Consider the following 12,724-nt stretch of genomic DNA (forward strand, 5'->3'; position numbering starts at 1 on the left):
CCACACGCAGACTGACACACAACTTTTAAATGCCTGCCCACTTTTGCTAATGTCTGTTTGGCCGTCCAGAGTGTTAGAAACCCCACTGTCACTGGCGAGGGGATTAAAGTCAGACTGGAGGGGGGGGCGCTGACCTTATGATAGATCCCCTGGAAATAAAAGGCCACCCCTACCTTCCCGACTCTCCAGACTCCTTTCCTCTGGGAATGCCTGGGTTTGTCAATCGCCTTGGGGTTGCCAAGTTCATTTCATTGCCCAAAGTTCACCAACAGGAAGAAAGTCTCTCTTTCCAAGCCTGCGTTGGGAGTTTCGAGCAGCTGGAGGTGGGGGGCGGGGGTGGCATTTCGGCAGGCACAGGAAAAGCCCGATAGTTAATGAGGAGGAGCGGGGAAGAGTGGAAAGGGGGGGGGGTGAAAAAAAAAGAAAAGAAAGGGAGGAGAAGGAGGAGGAAAGGAATGGGGAGGGGGGAAACTCTCGCCTTGCAAGCAAGGGAAGGCGGTGCCCACGTTGCACATACTAACTTGTAGATCTCCAACGTCAGGGCGAGTGAAATAGGATCCCTTCAGATGCCAGAAAGGGCCTTGCCCACAAGATCCTCCCTAGATTTCACCCCTCACCGCCCACCCCCGGCCTGGGCACTGCAGTGAGAGCAAAACGGGGGGGGGGGGGGGAGCGATAAAGTCTTGTCTGCCCCGCCTGGCAGGAGACGTTCCTTATTCTGAGAAATGAAGCACACGGATCAAGGGTAAAGCTCTGCCTTCTCTTCTTACCGAGCCTCAGCCTCGGAATGTGAGCGAATCATAAGAGACGAGAGCACCTCTGAGCATGTGCATGGTTTCAGCCGGGATTCGGCGTTAGAACGTTGCCCTGGAATGCCCGCAGGAATGAGACGAATGATAGTGTCTCTGGGCATGTGCAATATATATCCCTCCCCTCCTTCACTCACACATGCTGCCTGTGTTTAGAATCGGTTTGCAGACCAAGGACAGAAAACTTGCGCCGCACTTTTAAGGAAACTTTCCCCCCTTTAGACATACAAAATAGGCTAGACCAGATACTGCTCCTGAGCAGGTGGGAAGTGTCTTTCCCTTAGCACAATTAATACGTTCACCCACCTCCCATGCTTCTGGAAACAGAGTGGAAGGTTTCCGGGCCAGACAAAGAGGCGAGCTCTGCCCTGAAACGTGGAGTAATTCTGAAGAAGCGGGTCTCTAACCATGTAAAGAACAAGGTAGCATTGAAGGAACACAACTTGGCTTCCAATTTGGAGGGCACTTCCTTTGCAAATTAAGCAACTGGCAGCAAGAATGCACTTCAGTTCAAAGTACCGAATGTTGCTGATATTCACTGTGTTTTTATCCTTACTGATATTTTGGTAGCTTGGGTTTTGCTGTATTTAAGGCTATAAAGTTCAGTATTTTATTCTGGTTGCACTCAGCCTTGGGATCGTTTTTCGATGAAGGGCACTTTAGAAATACTGTATTTGGAATGGATGCATTTTGCCTCAGGCTAATCTCTTTCACAGGGTTTATCCGCAAGCACATCTTAATAACACTTCTGGCATTATAATGCTTCAGGTGAAAAGGTTGGGGGGGGGAGTTAAAGAATGCAAGGGTGTGATCTTCGCTTAGTTTTTGCTTAGGTAGGGAATGTGTGTTTGGCAGTAATATTTCAGATTGCTCATATGGTCATTAAATGCTCCTCCATGCAAAGAAACCCACAAAAGCTTCCTGCACATACTCTCATTTGGAAAGACCAAAGTAGGGAAAAGGTCAGGCTCGATCTCTTTTCCCTGACATAATGTTCTATGTGAAGTGTGTGTGTGTGTGTGTGTGTGTATGAAGTGTATATATGTGTGTGTGCAATTGCTTGAGTCCTCAGCTACTGTTGTACTGCTCACATTCTGGTTTAACTGAGGTTTACCAGCTCTGTCAAACTAGGGTGGGGTATAAAAATATCTTCCTGGGGTGTGTGCTCAGCATACAAGGAGGAAAACCACATTACTGAAACTTTTAACTTTTAACTATTTTAGTTTAGTCTGATGCTGCAGGACTGATATAGGAGAAAAACTGAAGCAAAGAGAGAAACAGAACTTCTTTTACCAACCTTTTCCAAAAAATGGGCCTATTTCTGTTGGCTTTTTCAGGTTACAGACAAAACTCTTTGTTCTTACAGCTTTTCCAGATTAAAGCACTCACTTGAAAGCTCCCATATTTTCACACTGATAGAAGCTGGTCCAGCTAATTATAACATTGCCAGGTACTGCCAAATGGCACAAAGGCATTGGAGAGGCAAATTTTAAATACGTACATGATTTGCTCAGCCAAGTGAGATATTGATTTAGTTTCCCCCAATTTTAGCATTTTCCGTTCATTTGTGTGTTTGTACTGTAACAGCTCCCATGAATGTTGAGATACAGAATAAAATTGGGCATATAAATTCAGGGCAGAATTCTATGTTTCAAAATGGGCTTGTTCTTTCCACACATTCACTGGAAACAGCAAAAACAAATACTTGCAGGAAAAGCCTTTGTGACGAAGATACCAACAAATTTGAAACTACACGACTTTGAAACAAGGTTGTGGAGACCTGCTAATTAGCTGAACTATCCTAAACCACAGAGCCTAGGGCTTACCGATCAGAAGGCGGGCGGTTCAAATCCCCGTGACGGGGTGAGCTCCCTGCTCCTGCCAACCTAGCAGTTCAAAAGCAGGTCAAAATGCAAGTAGATAAATAGGTACCGCTCAGGCAGGAAGGTAAATGGCGTTTCTGTGTGCTGCTCTGGTTCGCCAGAAGCGGCTTAGTCATGCTGGCCACATGACCCGGAAGCTGTACGCCGGCTCCCTCGGCCAATAAAGAGAGATGAGCACCACAACCCCAGAGTCATCCGCGACTGGACCTAACGGTCAGGCGTCGCTTTACCTTTATCCTAACTTGGGAGGAACAGAGAGCCCATCGCCATATCTGAAGTCCTGCAACCTTGCATCATCCAGGATGGAAGTTGGGGGGAATTCTCCCCCCAATGACCGGTCCTAATCTCCCCTTCTCTGGCAGACAGAAATAAATCTACACACTCTCCTTCCCTTTTCCCAGCCATGTATGTCAGTTAATTATATTGGACACAAAGCAACAGGCTTCACTTACATGCTTCCTAGAAACGTTTGGCTGTTGGAAAGAGAGTACAGGACTAGACGGACCAGGATCTGATCCCAGGAAGGTGATTTCTATGTTCTTGTGAGCATGAGGAACCTACAGCCCTCCAGAGTGTTACCTGACTCCCAACTTCCACCAGCCCCTCTCAGCATGGCTGATGAGTCAGGGATGATAAGGGATGTAGACCAGAATCATTTACAGGGCCACCAGTTAACCCATTCCAACTATATAAACACCCATCTCTACAGCAAGGAAGGGAAACCTTTGAGCCCATGCCCTGATGTTCCTGGACTGCAACTCCCATCATCCCCTGGCACTGACCATGCTGGCTAGGGCTGATGGGTGTAGAGTCCAACAACACCTGGAGGGCCAAAACTTTCCCCACAACAACCTTTCCCCAACCTGGCACCCTCCAGATGTTTCGGACTTCAACTCCCAACACTTAGAAGTTGTAGCCCACTGGCTGGAGTTGATGGAAATCATAGTCCAAAACATCTGAAGCGCCCTGGGATGGCAAAGGCTTGTCTTTAAGCATGAGTCTGCATAAGCAACCAGCAGGCTAATTTGCGTAAGGTTCTCAAACTCTGCAATTCTATAATTCTAAACAAAAGCAGGGGTGGAGATGGTGGAATTTTCAAGTTGTGTGACAGCTGAAGTGACAAGGAGAAGCTATGCCCTACATGCAGATTGGTGATTATTGGGGTGGGGGGCACCTTTTGTTATGCAAGGCAACCAGCAGGACTGAGTTTGAGGCAGAAAAAACAGCACAAACTCTTTCTCCTCCTATTTTCCCACTGAAAATCCTCTCCAACCCTGCTGCTTTTAGATAGGTATGGTGGTAGATGGCACCAGAACCTGCCCGCACAATGTGCTCCAGTGTGTCCACAGTTGGATTTACTTCCCTTTTCCAGATTTTCCCTGGATTGGGAAAAAAACCAGTTTACTGTTGAAAAACTGCAGGCTGCCCACTGGATACAGAGAATGCCATGTGAACAATGCCTTGGGGAAAAATTCAGCTCGGAATCTTTATCAAACTCCTGTGTGGATGAAGCCTAGGATAATGGAAGGCAGGCAAAGTTATTATCAATATTTGTTCAATTAGCAGTGATTAGACTTGCTTGAAGGCAAGATGCTGATGACCTGTTCATGGTTAAGCTCTCCTCTTCCCTCCTCCAACAATCTGCAGCTGCTTCAGCTGGACTGGGGAAGCTGTCCCTCTCTAACCAAGTCTGTTTCTCGGTTTCATGCACACTAGCTTTGGCTCCTGGGAGAGTACACATAATTTGTGGCTATAATTTATCCTCTAGGAAAAAGGATTTTCCAGGCCTTTGTGGGGGACGTAGGGAAGGATATGTGGTTGGCTACTTCCCCAATTTCTTTTATTTTATTCTGTAGGCCTGCGGTTTGCCTAGCTTCATTATAGATCCCAGGATAGGCACCTTTACTGCACCTTGCCAACAGTTTCCTTGATCATCTGTTTATTGGAGCATGATTGCTAGTACTATATAGATTAACAGAAATAAATGATCTTGCTTCTCCCTCCCCCTTCTTGTTTTCCGAGCCTGTGCAAATATAGAACCTTTCTCTTCCATAGCCTGCCTGGTGTCAGCTGCTTTCCAAATCACCTGCCAATCATCCTGGTTTCCTCTCCCCCCTGCCTTTTTGGCTCATACTCTGTTCCATTACCATCATTTACCTTGTGCTGATCTCTCTCCTGCCTCTCTTTCTCTTTTCCTGTTTCCACCATTTTCCTTGGCAGCAGCTGCCTTTGGGAGTGCATCGAAGCCAACCTACCTTTAAGCTGCCTTAAAGGCCTAGTACATATACAGTGATACCTCTGGTTACAAACTTAATTCGTTCCGGAAGTCCGTTCTTAACCTGAAACCATTCTTAAACTGAGGTACCACTTTAGCTAATGGGGCCTCCTGCTGCTGCCGCACCGCCACCGTACGATTTCTGTTCTCATCCTGAGGTAAAGTTCTTAACCTGAGGTACTACTTCTGGGTTAGCGGAGTCTGTAACCCGAAGTGTTTGTAACCCGAGGTGTTTGTAACCCGAGGTACCACTATAATAGGAAATTGGACGGAATGACTGTGACTGACTGACAGCCAGTACAGTTGCAACTGATCAAGGCAGCAGGGCTAAAAACAAACCAGTGCCTCTCAGTTTTGCATAACTAATAACTTTGTGGAACTCTGAGCTTTTGGTCACATAAAACATGACTTGACAAGGGTGAGCTCCCCCCCCCCCAAAAAAAAATCCAGTTGCAAATGGCACTGAAACAGATTCTGCTACCATTCCAGGCAAGTGTTAATTTCTCCAAAGTGAGATGCTAGGGTTCAAGTTGGGCTAATAAACTGCATCCTCTTACTTGGAAATCCTTCGCTTCAATCCTAGATTAGAGAGTTGGGGTGCGATGGGGGTGGGGAGAAGAGATGCTTTTATTAAGGCACTCTGCATACGCTCTTCTCTAATATTACAAGTTCTTGTGTTTTTCTTCTGGCACTGAAAACAGGTTTCAAGTTTGTTCTAGCTGTATGATCTGACTACATTGTATTTGCTACAGAGGATAAGATATGTGTAGGGCACTATACAATAGTATAGGTGAATTGTACAGTATGTTTCTTTCTACACAGTGTTGCTGTATAGCAGGAGTGGCAACAACTGATTGAAGTATGGAGAAAAGCTGGAAAATGGTTTCTCTGCAGCAGAGGATACAAGAGCAGAGGCCTTAAGTATTCCCTTTACAAGCCTGAAAAACTTTATCTAGAGATGAAAATTAAACCCTGATTATAGACCTCTCAGATAAGGTTAGGGCAATTTTTGCAGGATGCCCTCTTTTTTTCTTTTCACCCGCCATTTACGGTGCAAGCCAAAGAATATTTATTCAGAAATAAGTCCAAATAATGTTTACTGAGAAATAGGTCCCACTGGACTTCTATGGAGTTTACTCCCCACCCAGTTAAGTGTGTTCAGGATTTCACTGTCCGTCTTCTAATAGTTAAATCCTTTACAGATTTCAAATAGGCGGAGGAAGAGAACTGTGACATAGGGTTTTTCATACTAGCAATTTTCTCTGGTATTGGAAGCTTATTTGTTCATCCCAAACTGTGGCATTCCCATGGTGCCCCATATGCTGGAAAGGCTTCCACTACAATTGCTGCAAAATAATTTTAGGGGCGATCTTACAGTTGCACGACTGCCTCACCTGGGATAATAAAGGAATGTTTGCTGGTGCTGTTGATGACTTTGTGTAATCCCTCCTCTCCCCTCCACCACTATTTTGTTCTGAAAGAGTGAAACTGACAACACTCCCCACTATTCACCACCGTAGACAAACTGACCCATGACACTGGCATCCATTTCATCAGGATTCTCCAGTCTTGCACTAAGGCAGCAGTGGCGGGGGGGGGGGGGAGCCTTATCATTTTCACCATGTGTACATCAGCACTGGCATGCAGTGATTAACAAGTGCTGGTGAAATTGACAGTGCTTCTCCCTATCTCTGTACAGTGATTAGAGAAGCCTGGGTAAAACCAATAAAACTTGACAGTTTCCCTGGGGGTTCTGAAGGCTAGAGAAGGGAGGGTATCTTCTTAATTTCATCTATGTCCAGAAAAAACAAGGAAGAGTCTTGTGGCACCTGAAAAGATTCTGGGCTGTTTTGGCTGCAAAAGAGCAACACAGTTATTATCCTGCTGTAAATCTATGTCTGGATACGAGTTTGTGATGCTGGAGCACCAAGGGAGAAGCTCCATGTTGAAAACAGCTTGCTGCGTCATCTTTTTATGTTGTCCTGCCCTCAATATATTTCTCTCTCACACTCTCTGGGGTGCTTTTAGTAGTGTTACACCAAACCCTTACAACAGGCATAGGCAAACTCTGGCCCTCCAGATGTTTGGGACTACAATTCCCATCATCCCTAGCTAACAGAACCAGTGGTCAGGGATTATGGGAATTGTAGTCCCAAACATCTGGAGGGCCAGAATTCACCTATGCCTGCCCTACAACCTTAGACCTGCAATCTTCAACTGGTTGGGTTGGGGCCCACTCACTGGGTTGCGGCTTAACCTAAGGTGGGTCACAACAGAAGCACAACCACAACCACCACACAAATATATGCTAAAAACAATAATTAAGAAATGGGGCCCCAATCGCATCTGTGGGCTAGTGGTGGGTCCTTTGTCTGAAAAGCCTTAGACTGTGGAGAATATAGTGCTACTTTATTCCTTGTAGGTGTTGGGCTGTTTTTGCCTGCAGAATTCAGCCAGCCCCTCAGCCTCATCTTTAATAAAGGGGTCTCTGACCTTTTGGGGCCCATGGGCACATTTGTGAGAAGCTTCTTACCAGCCTAATTTCAGAATGGAGACTGGCGTGAGAGAGAGGACCCTGTGGGCACCAGGGAAGGCCTCCGCTTTTGCATGTTTGTCTTTTATCTGATCTATAGGGTTCCTTCTTTCCTCATCTCGGACCTTCTTAAAGCAGAATCCCAACCCTCCTCTTTTTGCTCCATTCCCAGCTCAGGTTTTGAGGTGTTGCAGATCCACACATGGGGACTGGATAGATGTGTGGCCCTTACTTCTTAACTGTCACCATTATGCAATCAGATCCTGGAGTTCCAGGGAGGCTGCTTCACTGTTTGAGTGCAAGTGTTAATATACAGCTGTGTGTTTTTAAACAGGGGAAGCAAGAGAGAGGGAGGCCTAGTGCCGGTGGAGATGGAGAGAGCTAACTGTCCTTCCAAAGGACTGCTTTCCTCTTTGCAAAGAAACTGGATAGTGTGCAATTGCCATTGAACATTACTTGTGTTATTGGGGAGGGGGTTTAGTGGTTTTTTGGAAAGTGTGTTGTTGTTGTCATCTGGAAGTAACTTCAGCAAGAACTTTAAATTGTCCACATGCTGAATTCTGGGACCGCTAATAATTTTGGAACGCAAGAACAAAGAATTGTAGAATACACAGGCACTGGATATGCCTTTGTGTTTGATCTGATCTGCTTGTAATTAGAAAGGCTGAAGGTTAAAAGACATATTATAGACATATTAATATCTTTTTGCTGTTCACTCCCACCCCAGGTTGCACAGCGATTAACATTTTATTTTCTTCTTTTCTTACCTTCTTTGGTTTCTCGTGGTGGGAAACATGCTTCTCTTGAGTAGGTGACACCGAACGGCTCCTTCTTCCCGCAATGAAAGAGCCACCTCCGGAATGGCGCGATGTCTTCTGGAGGCAAATGGGAAGTTGGGGCAGGCGATGGATGAGGATGGAGGGATGGGAAAGGAGCAGAAAAGAAAAGAAAATAAGAGCAAGTAGGAAGAACGGTCCCTCTTGCTGGATCTTGGCTTGATGGTTTACAATAACCTCTTTCATCTCAGATGTCTCCACTGACATTATTTTTGCACAGCAGGCTGCAAGACCCAGGCTCCTCAAAGGCATCAGAGCTCATTTTCAGCCAGTGGGGCTATGAACTCATTTTAGGGCACTTCCAGACAGACTGTTTATTGAACATTGGTCCTGATATGTTTGTAGGGAGATCAGACAGCACTGGCTATTTAATGAACCTTACTTCTGATTTGTTTGTAGGGAGGCTGGACAATGCTGCTTCAAAGCAAGTGTTACCCCACACTTCCCACTGCATTTTCCCTGTCACTTTCCTTATTGCAAAAGGAAACAAAACCTGTGAGGAAGCAGGTTTATTGCAAAAGAGCGCCAAATCAGCTAATTAGAGGTACCAGTCAGCTGGTCCCTCCAGAGTGCTGTTTTATTGTGGGTGTATTCTGCAACACGTTTGTGACATAATGATAGTGCATTAGTAGTGGATTAAAGGTAAAAGGTAAAGGTACCCCTGCCCATACGGGCCAGTCGTGTCTGACTCTAGGGTTGTGCACTCATCTCGCTCAAGAGGCCAGGAGCCAGCGCCGTCCGAAGACACTTCCGGGTCACGTGGCCAGCGTGATGAAGCTGCACTGGCGAGCCAGCACCAGTGCCGCACACGGAAACGCCATTTACCTTCCCGCTATAAAGCGGTCCCTATTTATCTACTTGCACTTAAGAGTTGCATATATCTACTTGTACTTAATTACGCTTTATTAGTTGTTTTGCTGTGCTTCCCCAAAGCTACCCCACATTTACCGCAATCTGGAGGAGTTGTTCCACAACCAAAGATGGACAAAAAACCCCAAAACGTTTGTGGTCATGGTTATAGGATTCCAGCAGGAAGTTACAGAAAATGTGTCAATTGGAAATGAAGCAGTATGGCTGCCCCAAAACTTCTGCAGGCACAAGCAGTATTGAAAGCAGGATCTCATATAACCGCCATGACAGCATCACGAGCACAAATCATCAGGATTGTGTAATAAAAAGGACGCCTGGAGGGGCCCTGAAACGGCTGTTAGCTCCTAATGCTGTTCTTTTTCCCCATCTGATGAGGTGAATGGGAGCACAATTTATATTGGGGGTGGGGAGGAATAGGATGGAAGAGTTAAGAACACTCTCTCCAAGAGTGCCATTCCCCTATCCTGATCTTCAAAGCAATTGCCTGGGGCTGCTAATTACTACCAAATTAAAATGAGACGTTCTAATTACATCACATCTAGTTTGGCCCTCAGTTCCCTGGTCTAAACTTATGGATCAGAGGCAGATCTACTAAGAGGGAAAATAAGGTGGCAGATTTTGAGTAGCAGCGTGAGACAGATATGACCCCTGAAATGTGGTCCACTGGCAATTCTCCTGAATAAGCTTAATTGAAACTGATGGGAGCTACACCCCCTCTCCAGCTTCTGTATATATTTCAACCAGATTAGTGCTAGAGAACTTCCTGGCACATTTAGTGGGAGGTGTGTGTGCCATTTGGATTTTCTGCCTAAGTTTCCAAACATTGTTAAAGCCAGAATCCATGGACAGTAGTCCAAGGTGCCTTCTGCCAGGACTCAACAATTTGTGCAAGTTCACCTGCTGACAAGGAAAGCCTTTTCCTTAGCCCCAGTAAAATGGCGTCTCTCTGCACAAACTTGGGACTGCACTTCCTTTTGCTATCACTTCTCAGATTCCATCTCCCTGGCTTGGAAACTTAATCTATTGCTGGGGCTGAGCCCAGGCTCCAGGTGTGCCCTGGGAGCGGCTTCTGCGTACCTACCTCACTGGGCTGTCAAAAAGACAAAGAAGATAAGCGATTGCAAAAGCAAATTTGCTCACTGCTATATAAACAGTTATTAATACTAAAGGTGAAAAAATGAAAATGAAATCGTGTTGCTGTCTCCTGCCAGCCACAAGAAAAGCTCTCAAGGTTGGCAAACAGCCAAACCTTGGCTTCAGGTAATCAGCAAAGCAGTGCACATCACCATGATTAACAAAAAGCAGGGTGTGGAGTTCTCTAGTTTGACTTTGGAGAAGGGACTGGTGTTATTAATCACTGAAGGTGGCAGTGCTGATAAATGCTCATGACTTTCTGATAGCTCTAGTTCCTGTCAGCTTGCCTTGGGCCCTTCCCTTCCCATCTTCCATTTGGGGCACCCAATGAACCAGGGTCATCTCAGCATTTGACATTCCTAGGTGCTGTTGTGGGTGCCGCCTCACTATCAAATACATATTTGCATAAATAGGCTGTAGCCTCTTTCTTTAAAACACGCACACAGACAGCACCTCCTGTAAAATGTCAACATTTGTCACATCTCTTTGGGATGAGAAGCAACTCACTGATTCAAGCATTCAACACATAAATCTGCCCATTCACTGAAATTATTCTGGTTGATTCAGCCCATGCAAATCCATTTGGACACTATCAGGCAGAGGGTCTTTTCTGTGGTGGGACCCAGCCTTTGGAATCAACTCCTCCTAGACATCAGACAAGCACTGACCCTGACTGGTTTTAGGAGCTTTTGGAAGACTCATTATTTTCTTAGGCATTTGAGTTGCACACCATCTCAATCTCCAAGCGATGCAAGATTCCAGGGGCTCCAGGTGGCTTACTCAGGGTCCGCGTTTCCGGCACAGAGCCTTTGCCTTCTTCATGGCTTTCTTAATGGGTCATCACCTTTTTTTTGTTTTGTTTTCCTAATGACTCATCATCCCAGGCAATTTCCTGGTCTGGAAACTGGCTTGGCTTATACTGTAAAATTTGCCTTGATTAAATTCTGACACTTACTGAGTCCAGGAATTTAGACTTGTCTAGCACCCACAAACTCATGACAGTATTATCTTATGTGGACATAGTATACTTTCTAGTTTCATTGTGCTCATTTTACCACAATTGTTGCAAACTGCCCTGGGATTTCTAATGTAGGGTAGTATAGAAATGTTTTAATGAATAAACATAAAATAAAGATTATTAGTGGGGGGGGGGGAACACACTGCAAAGCTGGGGTAGTACCACAGGCAATGAACTCACCATGACCACCTCTAAAATGCTAAAAAGGTATCAAGATGAAGGGATCTTAATTAACCTGGTATGGGGAGAACCTAGTAGTTCATTCAGTCAATTCTTCCAGCTCCCTCTAGAAACACAGGCTGTCTTGATCTGTGCTAGGCTTAGCATGGGAACTAGGGCCAAACTGCACATGATTAGGGCAGCCATGATTTTTTACTTACAGATCTGCCCCATTCCATTAGAAAGCCAGAGCTGGACCACCCCACAATGGGAGGAACCATGTGCTTTAAATGTATGGTTGATGCACACTTAAGGCAAGAGGCAAACACGAAGGATGCAGAGTGGTGGTGATTCAGGTAGATGAATATGGCTGGAACGGGAATGTAAATGCATCCTGATTTACCAGAGGTGAATCAGGTTTTGCAGTCTCCATGCAACTTATGCTGCCCAAAACCTGTTGGACAAAATACATGTGTGTGTAGTATCACTGGAAGCAAAGCCTTTATATTATTAAAAAAAACACCTATTGTTTACCCTTGCTACATAGGGTTGAAGCGATTTAGGGCTTTATAGGTCAATCAAAACCATTTACTGTCAACTAATAGTCCAGCACCTGCAACCTTTCCTTTAAAACCAGGTGCCATTGGCCATGGCTTCTGCTGTAGCTGCAACCCCATCACTCTCCTTTGTTGGAATAGGGGGTGTCTCTCTTCTTCATTGTTTCATTTGCTATTTTGTGAGTGAACACCTGGGTGCACCTGAAAACCAAAGACAGAGTCAGACCACTGGGCCCAGCTAGTCCAGTGCTGCTTACTTGGGTGGTGACTTTCCACACTGAAGTCAGTGTATGTTTAGAACAGTATACAGCATTCTTTCCCAGCACCACTGACTGACAAATCTTCCATCCTCTAGGTGCCAGGGACTGAACCAGGGGTATTTTATAAACAAAGTGTGTTCTTTACCATGCTTTCGGATTTGGAATAAAACTATCTATTTTTTGTTGTTGCTCAATGCTAGCACCTGCTCTGTGCTTTTGGGTTTTGATGATGACGAGGGACTCACCATTTTATTGAAGTGGTACTTGCAGTAGCCACAGTATTTCACATTGTCGACTTCCAAGACTTCTTCTTCACACAGGAGCCCAGCCATCTGAGCACTGAAACGAAGAAACAAGGTGCTTGTGTGAGCCGAGCCCAGGGCAGAGGGA

General features: G+C 45.5%; 1 protein-coding gene across 15 annotated transcripts in view; it reads right to left on the minus strand.

Moving 5' to 3' along the window:
• MLLT6 (MLLT6, PHD finger containing) overlaps window positions 1-12,724 on the minus strand; it is a 93,713-nt gene that overhangs the window by 49,615 nt on the left and 31,374 nt on the right. For 10 of the 15 annotated variants that reach the window (XR_014557362.1, XR_014557363.1, XM_083708637.1 and 7 more), the window contains exons 6-7: window positions 12,580-12,673; window positions 8,268-8,372 (exon numbers count right to left, since the gene is read on the minus strand). Coding sequence is in view for 13 of the 15 variants with exons in the window: in XM_083708637.1 (XP_083564763.1) it covers window positions 8,268-8,372; window positions 12,580-12,673 (199 nt within the window). In the remaining 2 variants the exon portion in view is untranslated. Of the gene's footprint in view, window positions 1-8,267; window positions 8,376-12,579; window positions 12,674-12,724 lie in introns of all 15 variants that reach the window. The other 5 variants (XM_083708639.1, XM_083708634.1, XM_083708640.1 and 2 more) reach the window with 1 other exon arrangement.

Source organism: Podarcis gaigeae (assembly GCF_964106915.1).
Source record: "Podarcis gaigeae genome assembly, chromosome: 13".
Classification (NCBI taxonomy): Eukaryota; Metazoa; Chordata; class Lepidosauria; order Squamata; family Lacertidae; genus Podarcis; species Podarcis gaigeae.